The sequence below is a fragment of the Protopterus annectens genome, chromosome 2.part2 (genome assembly GCF_019279795.1).
Source record: "Protopterus annectens isolate FY-2018-M chromosome 2.part2, PAN1.0, whole genome shotgun sequence".
Taxonomy (NCBI): domain Eukaryota; kingdom Metazoa; phylum Chordata; order Ceratodontiformes; family Protopteridae; genus Protopterus; species Protopterus annectens.
The window spans coordinates 347,690,587-347,710,027 of record NC_056730.1 but is presented as its reverse complement, the minus strand read 5'-3'; the positions used below and the strand labels follow the sequence as shown (position 1 = coordinate 347,710,027).

The following is a 19,441-nucleotide window of genomic DNA, read 5'->3' as shown; positions in this document are numbered from 1 at the left end:
TACACTTATAGGTGGGTCAGTGTAGTGTAGAGGTACTATATGTGGGTCAGTGTAGTGTGGATGTACTGCTACACTTACAGGTGGATGAGTGTAGTGTGGAGGTACTGCATTACTTACAGGTGGATGAGTGTAGTGTGGACGTACTGCTACACTTACAGGTGGATGAGTGTAGTGTGGAAGTACTGCTGCACTTACAGGTGGGTCAGTGAAGTGTGGAGGTACTGCTACACTTACAGGTAGGTCAGTGTAGTGTGGAGGTACTGCTACACTTACAGGTGGATGAGTATATTGTGGAGGTACTGCTACACTTACAGGTGGGTCAGTGTAGTGTGGAGGTACTGCTACACTTACAGGTGGATTAGTGTAGTGTGGAGTTACTCCTACACTTACAGGTGGGTAAGTGTAGTGTGGATGTACTGCTACACTTACAGGTGGATGAGTGTTGTGTGGAGGTACTCATGCACTTACAGGTGGGTAAGTGTAGTGTGGATGTACTGCTACACTTACAGGTGGATGAGTGTTGTGTGGAGGTACTGCTACACTTACAAAATGGATTATTGTAGTGTGGAGGTACTGCTACACTTACAGGTGGATGAGTGTAGTGTGGAAGTACTGCTGAACTTACAGGTGGGTCAGTGTAGTGTGGAGGTACTGCTACACTTACAGGTGGGTCAGTGTAGTGTGGAGGTACTGCTACACTTACAGGTGGGTCAGTGTAGTGTGGATGTACTGCTACACTTACAGGTAGATGAGTGTAGTGTGGATGTACTGCTACACTTACAGATGGATGAGTGTAGTGTGGAAGTACTGCTACACTTACAGGTGGGTCAGTGAAGTGTGGAGGTACTGCTACACTTACAGGTGGATGAGTGTAGTGTGGAGGCACTGCTACACTTACAGGTGGGTCAGTATAGTGTGGAGGTACAGCTACACTTACAGGTAGGTCATTGTAGTGTGGAGGTACTGCTACATTTACAGGTGGATGAGTGTAGTGTGGAGGTACTGCTACACTTACAGGTGGGTCAGTGTAGTGTGGAGGTACTGCTACACTTACAGGTGGGTCAGTGTAGTGTGGAGGTACTGCTACACTTACATGTGGGTCAGTGTAGTGTGGAGGTACTGCTACACTTACAGGTGGGTCAGTGTAGTGTGGAGGTACTGCTACACTTACAGGTGGATGAGTGTAGTGTGGAGGTACTCCTACACTTACAGGTGGGTCAGTGTAGTGTGGATGTACTGCTACACTTACAGGTGGATGAGTGTAGTGTGGATTACTGCTACATTTACAAAATGGATTATTGTAGTGTGGAGGTACTGCTACACTTACAGGTGGGTAAGTGTAGTGTGGATGTACTGTTACACTTACAGGGGAATGAGTGTTGTGTGGAGGTACTGCTACACTTACAGGTGGATGAGTGTAGTGTGGAAGTACTGCTGAACTTACAGGTGGGTCAGTGTAGTGTGGAGGTACTGCTACACTTACAGGTGGGTCAGTGTAGTGTGGAGGTACTGCTACACTTACAGGCGGATTAGTGTAGTGTGGAGGTACTCCTACACTTACAGGTGGGTAAGTGTAGTGTAGATGTACTGCTACACTTGCAGGTGGATGAGTGTAGTGTGGAGGTACTCCTACACTTACAGGTGGGTCAGTGTAGTGTGGATGTACTGCTGCACTTACAGGTGGGTCAGTGTAGTGAGGAAGTACTGCTACACTTACAGGTGGATGAGTGTAGTGTGGAGGTACTGCTACACTTACAGGTGGATGAGTGTAGTGTGGAGGTACTGCTACACCTACAGGTGGGTCAGTGTAGTGTGAAGGTACTGCTACACTTACTGGTGGGTCATTGTAGTGCGGAGGTTCTTCTACACTTGCAGGTGGATGAGTGTAGTGTGGATGTACTGCTACACTTACAGGTGGATGAGTGTAGTGTGGAGGGACTGCTACACTTACAGGTGGGTGAGTGTAGTGTGGAGGTACCGCTACACTTACAGGTGGGTCATTGTAGTGTGGAGGTACTGCTACACTTACAGGTGGATGAGTGTAGTCTGGAGGTACAGCTATACATACTGGTGGGTCACTGTAGTGTGGAGGTACTGCTACATATACAGGTGGATGAGTGTCGTGTAGAGGTACTGCTACACTTACAGGTGGATGAGTATTGTGTGGTGGTACTGCTACACTTACAGGTGGATGAGTATAATTTGGAGGTACTGCTACACATACAGGTGGATGAGTGTAGTGTGGAGGTACTGCTACACTTACAGGTGGGTCAGTGTAGTGTGGAGGTACTGCTACACTTACAGGTGGATTAGTGTAGTGTGGAGGTACTCCTACACTTACAGGTGGGTCAGTGTTGTGTGGAGGTACTGCTACATTTACAGGTGGATGAGTGTAGTGTGGAGGTACTCCTACACTTACAGGTGGGTCAGTGTAGTGTGGATGTACTGCTGCACTTACAGGTGGGTCAGTGTAGTGAGGAAGTACTGCTACACTTACAGGTGGATGAGTGTAGTGTGGATGTACTGCTACACTTATAGGTGGATGAGTGTAGTGTGGAGGTACTGCTACACTTACAGGTGGGTCAGTGTAGCGTGGAGGTACAGCTACACTTACAGGTAGGTCATTGTAGTGTGGAGGTACTGCTACATTTACAGGTGGATGAGTGTAGTGTGGATGTACTGCTACACTTACAGGTGGATGAGTGTAGTGTGAAGTACTGCTACACTTATAGGTGTATGAGTGTAGTGTGGAGGTACTGCTACACTTACAGGTGGGTCATTGTAGTGTGGAGGTACTGCTACACTTACAGGTGGATGAGTGTAGTCTGGAGGTACAGCTATACTTACTGGTGGGTCACTGTAGTGTGGAGGTACTGCTACATTTACAGGTGGATGAGTGTAGTGTGGAGGGACTGCTACACTTACAGGTGGGTGAGTGTCCTGTAGAAGTACTGCTACACTTACAGGTGGATGAGTCTTGTGTGGAGGTACTGCTACACTTACAGGTGGATGAGTGTAGTGTGGGGGTACTGCTACACATACAGGTGGATGAGTGTAGCGGCAAGGTGCTGCTACACTTACTGGTGGGTCATTGTAGTGTGTAGGTACTGCTACACTTACATGTTGGTGAGTACAGTGTAAAGGTACTGCTACACTTACATTTGGATGAGTGTAGTGTGGATATACTGCTACACTTAATGGTGGGTCAGTGTAGTGTGGAGGTACTGCTACACTTACAGGTGGGTCAGTGTAGTGTGGAAGTACTGCTGCACTTACAGGTGGGTCAGTGTAGTGTGGAGGTACTGCTACATTTACAGGTTGATGAGTGTAGTGTGGAGGTACTGCTATACATACAGGTGGGTCAGTGTAGTGTGGAGGCACTGCTACACTTACAGGTGGGTCAGTGTTGTGTGGAAGTACTGCTGCATTTACAGGTGGGTCAGTGTAGTGTGGAGGTACTGCTACACTTACAGGTGGATGAGTGTAGTGTGGAAGTACTGCTGCACTTACAGGTGGGTCAGTGTAGTGTGGAGGTACTGATACACTTACATGTATGTCAGTGTAGTGTGGAGGTGCTGCTACACTTACAGGTGAGTCAGTGTAGTGTGGAGGTACTGCTACACTTACAGGCGGATTAGTGTAGTGTGGAGGTACTGCTACACTTACAGGTGGGTCAGTGTAGTGTGGATGTACTGCTACACTTACAGGTAGATGAGTGTAGTGTGGATGTACTGCTACACTTGCAAAATGGATTATTGTAGTGTGGAGGTACTGCTACACTTACAGGTGGGTCATTGTAGTGCGGAGGTACTGCTACTCTTACTAGTGGGTCATTGTATTGTCGAGGTACTGCTACTCTTACAGGTGGATGAGTGTAGTGTGGGGGGTACTGCTACACTTACAGGTGGATGAGTGTAGTGTGGAGGTACTCCTACACTTATAGGTGGATGAGTGTAGTGTGGAGGTACTGCTACACTTACAGGTGGGTCATTGTAGTGTGGAGGTACTGCAACACTTACAGGTGGGTCAGTTTAGTGTGGAGGTACTGCTACACTTACAGGTGGATGAGTGTAGTATGGAAGTACTGCTGAACTTACAGGTGGGTCAGTGTAGTGTGGAGGTACCTCTACACTTACAGGTGGGTCAGTGTAGTGTGGAGGTACTGCTACACTTACAGGCGGATTAGTGTAGTGTGGAGGTACTCCTACACTTACAGGTGGGTCATTGTAGTGTGGAGGTACTGCAACACTTACAGGTGGGTCAGTTTAGTGTGGAGGTACTGCTACACTTACAAGTATGTGATTGTAGTGTAGAGGTACTGCTACACTTACAGGTGGATGAGTGTTGTGTGGAGGTACTGCTACACTTACAGGTGGATGAGTGTAGTGTGGAAGTACTGCTGAACTTACAGGTGGGTCAGTGTAGTGTGGAGGTACTGCTACACTTACAGGTGGGTCAGTGTAGTGTGGAGGTACTGCTACACTTACAGGTGGATGAGTGTTGTGTGGAGGTACTGCTACACTTACAGGTGGATGAGTATAGTTTGGAGGTACTGCTACACATACAGGTGGATGAGTGTAGTGTGGAGGTACTGCTTCACTTACAGGTGGGTCAGTGTAGTGTGGAGGTACTGCTACACTTACAGGCGGATTAGTGTAGTGTGGAGTTACTCCTACACTTACAGGTGGGTAAGTGTAGTGTGGATGTACTGCTACACTTACAGGTGGATGAGTGTTGTGTGGAGGTACTGCTACACTTACAGGTGGATGAGTGTAGTGTGGAAGTACTGCTGAACTTACAGGTGGGTCAGTGTAGTGTGGAGGTACTGCTACACTTACAGGTGGGTCAGTGTAGTGTGGATGTACTGCTACACTTACAGGTAGATGAGTGTAGTGTGGATGTATTGCTACACTTACAGGTGGGTGAGTGTAGTGTGGAGGTACTGCTACACTTACAGGTGGGTCAGTGTAGTGTGGAGGTACTGCTACACTTACAGGTGGATGAGTGTAGTGTGGAGGTACTGCTACACTTACAGGTAGATGAGTGTAGTGTGGATGTACTGCTACACTTACAGATGGATGAGTGTAGTGTAGGGGTACTGCTACACTTACAGGTGGATGAGTGTAGTGTGAAGTACTGCTACACTTGCTGTTGGGGCATTGTAGTGTGTAGGTACTGCTACACTTACAGGTTGGTCAGTGTAGTGTGGAGGTACTGCTACACTTACATGTGGGTGAGTGTAGTGTAAAGGTACTGCTACACTTACATTTGGATGAGTGTAGTGTGGATATACTGCTACACTTAATGGTGGGTCAGTGTAGTGTGGAGGTACTGCTACACTTACAGGTGGGTCAGTGTAGTGTGGAAGTACTGCTGCACTTACAGGTGGGTCAGTGTAGTGTGGAGGTACTGCTACATTTACAGGTTGATGAGTGTAGTGTGGAGGTACTGCTATACATACAGGTGGGTCAGTGTAGTGTGGAGGCACTGCTACACTTACAGGTGGGTCAGTGTTGTGTGGAAGTACTGCTGCATTTACAGGTGGGTCAGTGTAGTGTGGAGGTACTGCTACACTTACAGGTGGATGAGTGTAGTGTGGAAGTACTGCTGCACTTACAGGTGGGTCAGTGTAGTGTGGAGGTACTGATACACTTACATGTATGTCAGTGTAGTGTGGAGGTGCTGCTACACTTAGAGGTGGGGGAGTGTAGTGTGGAGGTACTGCTACACTTACAGGTGAGTCAGTGTAGTGTGGAGGTACTGCTATACCTACAGGCGGATTAGTGCAGTGTGGAGGTACTCCTACACTTACAGGTGGGTCAGTGTAGTGTGGATGTACTGCTACACTTACAGGTAGATGAGTGTAGTGTGGATGTACTGCTACACTTGCAAAATGGATTATTGTAGTGTGGAGGTACTGCTACACTTACAGGTGGGTCAGTGTAGTATGAAGGTACTGCTACACTTACTGGTGGGTCATTGTAGTGCGGAGGTACTGCTACTCTTACAGATGGATGAGTGTAGTGTAGGGGTACTGCTACACTTACAGGTGGATGAGTGTAGTGTGAAGTACTGCTACACTTATAGGTGGATGAGTGTAGTGTGGCGGTACCGCTACACTTACAGGTGGGTCATTGTAGTGTGGAGGTACTGCTACACTTACAGGTGGGTCATTGTAGTGTGGAGGTACTGCAACACTTACAGGTGGATGAGTGTAGTGTGGAGGTACTGCTACACTTACAGGTGGGTCATTGTAGTGTGGAGGTACTGCAACACTTACAGGTGGATGAGTGTAGTCTGAAGGTACTGCTACACTTACAGGTGGGCCAGTTTAGTGTGGAGGTACTGCTACACTTACAAGTGGGTGAGTGTAGTGTAGAGGTACTGCTACACTTACAGGTGAATGAGTGTTGTGTGGAGGTACTGCTACGCTTACAGGTGGATGAGTGTAGTGTGGAAGTACTGCTGCACTTACAGGTGGGTCAGTGTAGTGTGGAGGTACTGCTACACTTACAGGTGGGTGAGTGTCGTGTAGAGGTACTGCTACACTTACAGGTGGATGAGTGTTGTGTGGAGGTACTGCTACACTTACAGGTGGATGAGTATAGTTTGGAGGTACTGCTACACATACAGGTGGATGAGTGTAGTGTGGAGGTACTGCTTCACTTACAGGTGGGTCAGTGTAGTGTGGAGGTACTGCTACACTTACAGGCGGATTAGTGTAGTGTGGAGTTACTCCTACACTTACAGGTGGGTAAGTGTAGTGTGGATGTACTGCTACACTTACAGGTGGATGAGTGTAGTGTGGAGGTACTCCTACACTTACAGGTGGGTCAGTGTAGTGTGGATGTACTGCTACACTTACAGGTGGATGAGTGTAGTGTGGAGGTACTGCTACACTTACAGGTGGATGAGTGTAGTGTGGATGTACAGCTACAATTACAAAATGGGGTATTGTAGTGTGGAGGTACTGCTACACTTACAGGTGGGTCTTTGTAGTGTGAAGGTACTGCTACACTTACTGGTGGGTCATTGTAGTGCGGAGGTTCTTCTACACTTGCAGGTGGATGAGTGTAGTGTGGATGTACTGCTACACTTACAGGTGGATGAGTGTAGTGTGAAGTACTGCTACACTTATAGGTGTATGAGTGTAGTGTGGAGGTACTGCTACACTTACAGGTGGGTCATTGTAGTGTGGAGGTACTGCTACACTTACAGGTGGATGAGTGTAGTCTGGAGGTACAGCTATACTTACTGGTGGGTCACTGTAGTGTGGAGGTACTGCTACACTTACAGGTGGGTGAGTGTAGTGTGGAGGTACTGCTACACTTACAGGTGGATGAGTGTAGTGTGGAGGTACTGCTACACTTACAGGTGGGTGAGTGTCATGTAGAAGTACTGCTACACTTACAGGTGGATGAGTCTTATGTGGAGGTACTGCTACACTTACAGGTGGATGAGTGTAGTGTGGGGGTACTGCTACACATACAGGTGGATGAGTGTAGCGGCAAGGTACTGCTACACTTACTGGTGGGTCATTGTAGTGTGTACGTACTGCTACACTTACAGGTTGGTCAGTGTAGTGTGGAGGTACTGCTACACTTACATGTGGATGAGTGTAGTGTAAAGGTACTGCTACACTTACATTTGGATGAGTGTAGTGTGGATGTACTGCTACACAATGGTGGGTCAGTGTAGTGTGGAGGTACTGCTACACTTACAGGTGGGTCAGTGTAGTGTGGAGGTACTGCTACATTTACAGGTGGATGAGTGTAGTGTAGAGGTACTGCTACACTTACCAGTAGATGAGTGTAGTGTGGAAGTACTGCTACCCTTACAGGTGGAAGAGTGTAGTGTGGATGTACTGCTACACTTACAGGTTGGTCAGTGTAGTGTGGAGGTACTGCTACACTTACAGGTGGGTCTGTGTAGTGTGGATGTACTGCTACACTTAGAAATGGTTTATGTAGTGTGGAGGTACTGCTACACTTACAGGTGGATGAGTGCATTGTGGATTTACTGTTACGCTTATCGATGGATGAATGTAGTGTGGAGGTACTGCTACACTTACAGGTGGATCAGTGTAGTGTGGAGGTACTGTTACACTTACAGGTGGATGAGTGTAGTGTGGAGGTACTGTTACACTTACAGGTGGGTGAATGTAGTGTGGAGGTACTGCTACACTTACAGGTGGATGAGTGTAGTGTGGAGGTACTGCTACACTTACAGGTTGGTCAGTGTAGTGTGGAGGTACTGCTACACTTACAGGTGGGTCATTGTAGTGTGGCGGTACTGCTACACTTTCTGGTGGGTGAGTGTAGTTTGGTGGTACTGCTATACTTACAGGTGGATGAGTGTAGTGTGGAACTACTGCTACACTTACTGGTGGGTGAGTGTAGTGTGGAGGTACGGCTATCCTTACAGGTGGATGAGTGTAGTGTGGAGGCACTGATTCACTTACAGGTGGGTTAGTGTAGTGTGGACATACTGTTACACTCTTAGGTGGATGAATGTAGTGTGGAAGTACTGCTACACTTACAAGTGGGTCAGTGTAGTGTGGAGGTACTGTTGCACTTACAAGTGTGTGAGTGTAGTGTGGAAGTACTGCTACACTTACACGTGGATTAGTATAATGTGGAGGTACAGCTTTACTTACAGGTGGATGAGTGTAGTGTGGAGGTACTCCTACACTTTCAGGTGTGTGAGTGTAGTGTGGAGGTATTGCTTCACTTACAGGTGGATGAGTGTAGTGTGGAGGTACTGCTACACTTACAGGTGGGTGAGTGTAGTGTGGAGGTACTGCTACACTTACCGGTGGGTCAGTGTAGTGCAAAGGTATTTCTACACTTACAGGAGGGTCAGTGTAGTGTGAATGTACTGCTATAGTTACAGATGGATTAGTGTAGTACATTTCTTTAAATACATATATTATTGTAGCACTTAGACTTCAAAACAAAACTGAAACAATAACTAAGTACATTAAAACTTTGTTAGAGTCAAGAAATAATTCTTATACTTCAACTAAAAATAATAAAATGTAATACTAAAGTGATTTACAGTTCCTTTATAATTTCCAGAAATGCATTTTTCTGATCCTCTTCGATAGTTTGGTGTTTTCTATTAGCCAATTTGTGCACATCGCTTTGTTGCTACTTTTTTCCCCTTTTTCCATGTTGCCTGATAAACTTGATTTGGCAAGATTTCTCAGCACTACAGTTCTGAACACAATTTTAGGTGTTTCACTCTGTTATGCCTCTGCTTTGGCTATTGTGTACCTTACTACAGTTTACATATTAACATTTTGTACACAGCTATGCAATGCACCTATGAGGTAAATGTGTGGTACTGTTCCTTACAAGAAGGATAAGCTTGCCTGGTGTATGTGGTAGTCTTGTATTCTTACAGACTATGTCACACTGATATCTGAATATGTTTGCTTGAACATTATCCAATGCCTAATGGAGTGCAGCCCCTTAAGACTAATGCATGCTATGTGCCTTGGGCCAAGTGGTGCATTTACAATAATACATGCATTTCATTGCATATAGAATTAATGGTATCCAATAAATTTAAAAGAGCTGCTACATAGCTATAACTATTACTGTGTCTAACAGTTAGAGAACATCTGGGGCATGTAACATCATGGCTTCCAATAACTGGGTAGAGATTCAGAATGTATTTTGTATGCTGTCCTCTGCCTTCTTAGATACTGGGCAGTTTAATGCAGATAATTAAGTCTTTGAGGTGCTAACTGGCTTCAGTCTGCAGTCCTGTGTTTGATTTCCTTTATCTTCATTTACCTGATCTGTACCTCTGAGCAGGTCACATAACCACACACTCTTTTACTGCAGTATCTTCATTTACCTGCTCTGTACCTCTGAGCAGGTCACATAACCACACACACTGCAGTATCTTCATTTACCTGCTCTGTACCTCTGAGCAGGTCACATAACCACACACTCGTTTACTGCAGTATCTTCATTTACCTGTTCTGTACCTCTGAGCAGGTCACATAACCACACACTCTTTTACTGCAGTATCTTCATTTACCTGTTCTGTACCTCTGAGCAGGTCACATAACCACACACTCTTTTACTGCAGTATCTTCATTTACCTGTTCTGTACCTCTGAGCAGGTCACATAACCATGCACTCTTTTACTGCAGTATCTTCATTTACCTGTTCTGTACCTCTGAGCAGGTCACATAACCACACACTCTTTTACTGCAGTATCTTCATTTACCTGTTCTGTAACTCTGAGCAGGACACATAACCATGCACACTTTTACTGCAGTATCTTCATTTACCTGTTCTGTACCTCTGAGCAGGTCACATAACCATGCACTCTTTTACTGCAGTATAAGCCTTCCTTCCAGGGAACTTACACTACTTTATATGGAGTTTCTTGCTCAGTGAGTTACACTTCTCACACTGAGCAGCTGTCTTTACAGTCTGCCGCTATGAACTATTTTTGCAGCCATGAGGTGTACCTTCTCCATCATACATACATACAAATGTTTCAAGCATGGGCATTAATGCCCTTCTAGCTTGCCAATATACTCAAACACTTGTTCCCATAATAAATGTCCAGGCTGTTCTTAAAAATATCTAAACTAGTACTTGCTTTAATGTAATTTGGTAGTCTGTTCCAAGCATCAGCTACTCTGTCAGAGAACCAATTTGTACACTTCTCATTCCTATAGAATATTCTACATATGTTGTCTGATGACTCTCTAGTGCATTTTGATAACCCCAAACATTCCCAGAGGTAGTTGTCCTTAAATGCCCTATATACCTGAATAAGATCTCCTCTTAAATATCTGTAAGAGACAATGTACAAGTTCAGATATTTTAGTTTTTCATAATAACTTAGAATTTCACATCAATGGATGCCCTTTGTATATTTCCACTGTATTCTTTCCAGTTTATTCATGCTTGTTTTCCTATAGGGTTTCCATATTGTTATTCTATACTCAAGTTTGGGTCTAATGTAACTAACAATGACTTCATTATGTTTCATTTCCTAGACTTTATAAATCTTTTTATACAACCTATAGTTTTATAACTATCATCAGCCAATTGGTTGATATGATTTGAAAAACTCATAGCTGAATCTACCCATATACACAGGTCCTTAAATGAGTCTACAGTTTCAATTGCTGCGTGCTGTATTAAATATTCACCTTTCAGTTTATGTCTCCCAAATCTCATATGCTTAGTTTTTGATGCATTTATCAACATATTATTCTCCTGTGCCCAAATGGTCAATTCAGTCAAATTATTTTGCAGACATGCCTTATCTGTAACACTTGTAATCAGTTTACCCAATTTCAGGTCGTCAGCATATAGACTGTAGAACACCTCAGATGAAAAAGTAAGGTCTGAAATATACAATCTAAACAAGTAAGGGCCTAGGACAGAGCCCTGTGGGACATTTGACTATAACCAAAGATTTCACCTGTCCAGCTGGTATGTGTGATACTTGCCATGTCCTATTTGTAAGCCATGCAGCTATCCATCTTATCAACAGTACATCAACACCTAGATGTACTAATTTATTGATCAGTGTTTTGTGTATGACCCTGCCAAATGCTGAAGTTAAATCTATATAAATCACATCACAGCACAATTTTTAATTCATAGCTGTTATTATGTTGTTATAGAACATCATGTTACAGGTGGTAATAGATCTATTTTCAACATATGCATGCTGATATATGGTTTCAAGTCCCAACCTATCCAGTTCTGACAATAACCTATCCAGTATTACCTTCTCCATTATTTTTCCACAACATGAAAGTAGACTTAAGGGTCTGATTCTGGGTTTGTCCTACTCCCCTTTCCCTTAAAGGCAGGTTTAATAAGTGCATGTCTCCAATCTTGAGGAATCTACCCATATTTATATGATGTAGTGAATAATAGATATAATGGTAGTATAAGTTCTTGCTGAAGTGTTCTCAGGTCATTATTACTTATTCCGACTCCTCCCTGCACTTTGCTTGAATCCAGTTTGCACAGTTCTTTTTCAATATAATCTAATTTGATTCCAGTATCTGGGGTTACCTGGATGTCACTAGGACAACTTACCACCCCTTTTGTGGAGCCAAACTGTTTTGTATAAGATTTTGTAAATATATCTATAAATTTTAGCATCTGCACACAGTTTATCAATTTGTGTATCTTTACTCCTTCCATATCTTATGTATCTATAAAAAGGTTTCCTATTATGCTCAATATCTTTATATAAATTTTCTTCAAATTTTTCTTGATCTTGTCTAACACGATGCTTACTCTGTTTGTCCAGCTTGTTTATTTCGGTTTTCAAAGTTGTAGTTCGACCTCTCTTCCATTTCTTATATTTTTTGTCTCTCACCTTAATCAGGTATCTTGTTCTTATGGAAATATAACCCCCTGATGTTACGCACCTAGATCCTGATGTTAAACATTTTTTTGACTTTTTCCACTCAAACAATTTCTCTTTCAAAACTTTTCATGTTCCATCTGCATTTTTCCACTGAACACCTCACTCCAGTTAATTTTATATAGTAACTGTTTTGCTTCCTTATAATCTGTAATTAACCTTCTGTGCATTGGCTTAGATTTCAGTTTGGCAGAATTATCTAGCAACAAATTAACCTTAATAACCCCATGATCACTGCACATAAATGGTGGTAAAACTTGACTTGAAGTTACAGTAATTTCTTTGGGAACACAAACAATATCTAGTATATTCCGTCCCCTGGTAGGGTTTTTTACAATCTGAAGCATTTGTTGCTCCTGAATATACTCTGTGAATAATTTCTTTACTAATGTTGTTGAATCAATATTATTCCAGTCTGTTTCTGGTAAATTTATGTCCCCAGCTAATATTATTCTTCCCTCCTGCGTTTCATGTAAGAAATGTATGAATTCCTCTAGGTCATCTGCACTTGACGTTGGTGGTCTATACACTCCAACAATTGTTATACATTCCAGGGTTGTCTTTATTGTCACAGTTACACAATCTATAGTATTGGTGTTATTACTGAACATGTAATAATCACAAGTCTCATAGCTATCTTTAATCCCTATCATAACACCTCCACCTGATTTTTTTTATTAGAATGTCTGTTACAGTAAAAACATTTATACCCTGTCAGAATTGGTTTCCAATCATTTTTCTTTAACCATGTCTCACAAACAATAACAACATCAATCTTGTGGGAACCTAACAAATTTTCTAATAAAAAAAAATTATTATTAATGCTCCTAACAACCATCAGAGATGCATCAAATATTGCTATCTGTGAACTGTTACATTTTTGACCTGGTAAAAATCCTGGCTAGTGTTTGTCAAATATTGCAAAATATCTGCTGCAAAAATTCTCTTCCCTGAGCTAGATAAATGCACACCATCCTGTCTGAACACGTGTGCCCAAAAGAAGGCTTGGATGCTCTACATATTTCCATTTTTTAAAACAGGACATTTTTTCCATGTAGGTGTTTATCCAAAAAAATCTTTTCATTCACAGTGACCTGACTATCCTTTCTATAGATGATTTGTGAAAAATATGTCCTAACACCAGTACACGCTATACAATCTAAGAGGGCTGTCAGTTCCCGACTAACAGTCAGAAAATCTTTGTTGGTGACATCATTTGTACCAACATGAATAAAAACAGATCCATACTTCCTTACATTAAGGCATTCCAAGGCTTGTTTCACATCTTCTATTTTTGCTCCTGGCAAGCATAACACTACTCAATGTCCATTATAATCTCTGCAAATATAAGTATCAGTTCCTCTAATAACTGAATCTCCAATTACAAGAATATCTTTGCTGTTCATCTCTGAAGAATCATCAGCTTCTAATACAGTCATTTCTGCTCTATCAATTGTTACGAAGAATAGATCTTCATCACTGTTAGTCTTATTAATCCCACTGTTTTCACTGCGTATTAAATTCTCATCTAACTGGCATTGTAAATCCACAGCTTGAGCCATGTAGTCAACATCTGTCTTTCTCTTCTTTTTTCTTACAGTAATGTTCTTCAATCCTTCCACGTTCAGTTTGGATTTCTTCCTTTTCATCTGCCCTCTTTTTTTCTACCTTTTCCATTGGAAAGGTGATACCTTTTTCTGTAGACTGAGGGTTTTCTGATAGATAGATATCTTCATTCCCTGTCACCAGTATGTTACATAACAAAGCAGAATCCTTTTTACTACGTATTCTCTTTCCTTTACAATCATTAGTCAGTTTCTTTTTCTTCCTTGTTATTTGTTGAGAACTTCTTCCTTTCTTTCTTTTTTTGTTTCCTTCTAAACAAATTGGATCCTCAGATTGCGGAGTACTTGCATCCACTATTACATAGTTCTCAGGGGCCTCATCATGTTTCATAGGAGTTGAATGTTCTTTGCAGAAAATAAGATGCATCATTTCCTAAATCTGTTGTATTTGTTCTATGCCTAACATTATTTAGTTCATCAGTCCAGTCATTAATATATGATACAACAGTTCTCCAAGCCATGACAATTACACAAGTGCAATCATCATCATTAAGTCGAGAATTGCTTCTAACAATGATAAGCAAATCATCCAACTTCTGACACGAGGAACAAAGATCACTAGTGTTATCAGCTGTTACCTTTAAATATGCATAGCATTTGTTACACTGCCAGCCAGAAGTTGTAATTTCTTTATATCACACACGAAGGGCAGTAGCGTAGCTTCTGCTCACTATAGCTCGCAGTCGCACCTCCTTTTAACAATAAAAATAAATAAAACTTCTCTTACCAGTCAACTCCACAACAAATTACAAACCAAGACAGGATTGTTTAGATATGCTCATTCATGCTTATTTCTGTGCAGGAATTTATGTGCAAGATTAGCATAATATGAAGATAAAATGCACTGCTGGATAGGCTGCTTTACTTACCTATGCATTGTTCTACCAAATATACTGGTGTTTTGCTGGTGCACTGTGTACATTGCATGTGTGTTTTAACAGGGACGTTTGCTTACATAATTTTTCTTCTGCAACTCATCATGAATACATTTTTGTTTCAGGCATCAATAGTATAATGATAAAAATGCACTGTTTCTGGAAGATATCAACATGTTAACATGACTAACGACATAAACACATATTTAACCATTATAAATTTTGTTATGATTTCAGACATTAATCTAAAAAGCCACCTTTTAATTGTGAATTTAATATGCAAACCAATAAGAGAAAGTAATATAATGTTTATGCATTATCCTAAAACTGAAAAATAAACATTTCCTTTCTAGCATATTTAAATTAATCCCAAAGAGCCTAATTACTTATATTTTGTATCATTTGCTAGGGTTTGATATGCTTTCACAATTCCAGCTAGAGACGGCTTATGTGAATGGAATTATTCAAAAGATACCTGGATCAGCATCTCAGCTATTGGCATACAAAATTGGACACACTGCAGACTTCAGGATCCCAGCCAGGTAATGCCTTCCCACTTACATCAAAATGGCATTTCATTGTCTCTATTAGAACTATAGGACCTGTGCAGCCTACTGGGTTTCTGTTACTGCTTTGTTATCCTTCCCATTTTTTTCTGATAGTGTCAAGGACTGTTTAAAATCAGTGTGGCTATTTTTACCAATAGAATTAACACTGGCACTGAATGGATGCCAGGGATGGATCAAAAAATCTGCATCTTATGTAAAAGGAATGCTGCTAAGGAATGCTCAGTGTGCAAATTGTATAACTTTCTTCAACAACAAAATAATTGGGGCAATATATAAAAAGCGATCCTATTTAAAGATGTCAGAGAGTTGATACTTGTTTCAGACTCACTCTTTTGGGGTCAAAAGGAAGTACTGGTACAAGATGACTCGATGAAAAATGAGAATAAAGGTCAGACTCAAGTAACAAGGACTGAAGCTGACCAAGAGCTTGATTCAGAACAAGGAATAAAGAGCAATAAAAACAGGGAAACATAAGTGGAGTCAAACTAAGGGTGTTAGAAATAGATTAGAAATTATGTCTAATAGAAAAGCAAGTTAGGTTGTATTTTGGTTGCAGTGGGCAGGAAAATAGTTAACTTGAATCAGACAGAAAAATTTTAATTGATCTTATACAATCAGAAAAGCTTGGATTGAGGTTTAAATAACTGCATTACACCTATCCCTTGTTTTCAGCAGGGATAATGTATATGTTTAGAATGCTAGCAAAAAATCACCTTAAACTAAAATATTCAGTTCCAGTTTAACCTTGAAAGACTCAAAAGACTCTAGCTATTCTCTGTCTCGTATCGCCTACTTCGAGTGATCTCTGCTTGACGTACAAAGCTTTGTCTGACCCAGCTCTGTTATAAATGCTACATCTAAAGAAATCCCAATCCCTCCACACCACATGCTCCAGAGACCTCAACCTCATTACCACAACCAACAGAACATGCTGGAGGGACAAGTTCCTCGCCCAGAGACTACCCATGCTCTGGAATAGACTTCCCATACATGTCAAGCAGAGCACCTCGATGTTCCTCTTCAAGAGAAATCTTGATGAGTGGATGGGTAACAGAAAGTTCACCCGGGGATCACTCCAGTGGCTGTACTTGATAGAGGCACTGGGAACTAATGTTGGGCGGCATGATGCCAGGGCACTTCTATGGGCTAGGCTTGTAAAGGCTCCAGGGCCATTAGCCTAGTACACACCTATGAACCTAGGATAACAGCCATAGGGATAGCAAGAAGGCATCCAGTTAAGTATAATAGGAATGAAAAAACGACTTACTTTATGACTTTTTTGATGGAAGAAAGTGAGACCCCAGATAATGTATAGAGGTGACTGATGAGATCATAAATGCATTAGAAATAAGGCATACTATACAACTGTCATTGCCTTACAAAGGACCCAACTTACATTATTTATTTATTTTGCATTTGTTAACTGGGTTGGACCAGCTGGGTAAGAATTTACCCTTTTTCAGTGGAGACCCGAGGGGAAAAGCTCCAAACAGACATACAAGTAGAAACAAGTTTACAGTAATACAGAGCAAAACATGTCATGAATACTATGGATAAGAAAAAAATATGTACTCCATAGAATTATACATAGCTTTATACATAAAGAAGTATAAATAATAAGGTTGTAAGAAAAAAACACAATGCAGTATGCAGTAAGGGAAATAAGGTTATAGGTATTATTCTGAAAAGAAACATGGTATTATTGGATTAGTGGCTAGAAGGACAATTGTGCATGTGCAGGGGGCCTCAGATCTGAGGATGAAACTAGTGCAGAAGTAAAAAGTAGAGAACAGTGTATGTACAAGGGGGGGCCTCGGATCAGAGGAAGAGATGGTGCAGAAGAAAAAGTAGTAGAAGAGGAATGAAGAGAGCTAGAGGGAGGGCGTAAAAGGGAGAGCAGTTAGATGCAGTAAGTTATAGAAAGAGGAACGGTCTTATAGTTCAGACTCAGTGGTGAAGTGGGTATAGGGAGAGGGAGGGTTTAAGTAGGGTGGTTGCAGGTACATATAGGGTTGTTATGGAGATACAGTAACAGGTCATGTTTGAAGTTAGAAAGGGAGGTATGGCTTCTGATTTAGAGTGGAAGATTGTTCCAGATAAGGGAAATGAAGTGTTTATAGAGTATTTTACCTATGTTCTTGTTGGGTCTATAGACTTGCAGTTAGTGTTTATCGAGCTGCGCTGGGAATGGGGAGGGCTATTCCAGGAGATCAAGTTGGACAGAGATGGACAGTCAGAGTTTGACTTAAGAATTCTAAAAACTTGGATAAGATGACTTTTGGCCAGAAGGTATGGGAATTTGAGCCAATATAGTTTTTTGAGTGCAGTGCAGTGATGGGATTTATAGGGGCTGCTGGTGACAAATCTAGCAATTTTGTTGTAGGTTTGGTCTAGTTTTGCCAACAGGTTATTTTGTAGATTGGAAAATAGAGGGGAGCCATAGAGAAGGGCAGGGAGGAGATAGGATTGGGCTAGCGGTAGTTTTGAGTTGGGGGTCAGGAATTGGCCATTTCTGTATAGCAGGCCCAGTTTTTGGTATGTTTTCTTTATGGAATGAAGTATGTGGAGGTCTAGTTTGAGCTGGTCATCTATGATGACACCCAGGAGTTTTGTGTGTGAGTCTGGTCTTATGATGGTGCCATTTAGAGAGGATATTTATTTATTTACTTGCAGTTTGATTACCGGGGAAGTCCATTGGGCCGGATTGACCCATTTTCAGTGGAGGCCCAGGGAGAAAAGCTCCATGATGCATTATACAATTTAGATACAACTGATAGTTAATATTAAAGATAATATTATGTAGAATAGTTACTCATAAATGCATTCAATATCATGCATAGTTAACAAATTAATTAAGCTTGAAGGTAAGGATCATACAGTTTCATTTGAGGAAAACATATGTGTTAGGTGTTGAAACAGTTTACATAAAAACCTTTTAAGAAAATGTAAATACGCTTTACATGCACACATCAACAGTAGAATGCTATTTACAATATTTATAAGGTTGGGCTGTGTGAGGGTAGCTGTAGGTGTTGTTGAGAGCTTAGAGAGCTGCTATAGAAATTGTTGAGAGCTTAGACAGGCTCATAGGAAGATAACTATGAGAGATGTAGAGCTTGGGAACCAGAGAGAGATTAATCCTCATATGTGAACACTGATGAAAAAACAGACCTAGCTTAAGGTACATAGGTTTATAGGATGATACTAGGCTATTGGCCCAGAGGCCCTTATAAGCCTATCCAAGAATTTCACTCATGTTTCCTCAAAGTCAGCACCTGTTTCCCTTGTCCAGCAGGGACACAGGTGGGATCCCAGGGATGTATTTTCTGTTTCCTATCCAGTCATCCAGGTTCCTCTTAAAGAGGTACTCTGCTTGACATGGAGAGGGAATTTATTCCACAGATGGGGGAGTCTTTGGGACACAAATCTATTCCACTGACAAGTTCTATTAATGTCACAGACCAGGTTAAGGCCTTGTGTGCAGGTTGTGCGAGTGGAGTTTGTCTTATGGATATGCAACAACTCCATCATGGCTGGGTCGGAAATGGCCTTGTATGCCAGACACAGGTCATCTCTGAGCAGTCTGTATGAGACTGAGTAGAGGGACAGGGCTTTTAGCCTATCTGTATAGAACAGGTGTTTGAGACCCTGGATTTTCCTGGTCAGGAACCTCTGTGGTCTTTCCAACTGCTGCATTTGCTTGGCAAGGTACATACCGAAGGGGACATTGTACTTGATAATAGGTCTGTTATGGGAGGAGTACGGGGATGTTATGACCTCCTTGTTCCTAGATGAAATACCCTTATTTATGAGATGGGCCATGTAGGAAAGCCTTCTGTACAATGGAGCCAACATGGTGGCCAAAAGTCAGGTTGCTATCAACCTGCGTGCCCAAGTCCCTCACGACTGATTGTATGCTTAGTACATTGTTTTTAATGTGATAATTAGTGGG

General features: G+C 42.0%; 1 protein-coding gene across 1 annotated transcript in view; it reads left to right on the top strand.

Moving 5' to 3' along the window:
- Positions 1-19,441, top strand: part of COL9A1 (collagen type IX alpha 1 chain) — a 655,564-nt gene that overhangs the window by 69,070 nt on the left and 567,053 nt on the right. Inside the window, exon 4 of the mRNA XM_044063896.1 lies at positions 15,330-15,462. Within this exon, the coding sequence (XP_043919831.1) occupies positions 15,330-15,462 (133 nt within the window). The remainder of the gene's footprint in view (positions 1-15,329; positions 15,463-19,441) is intronic.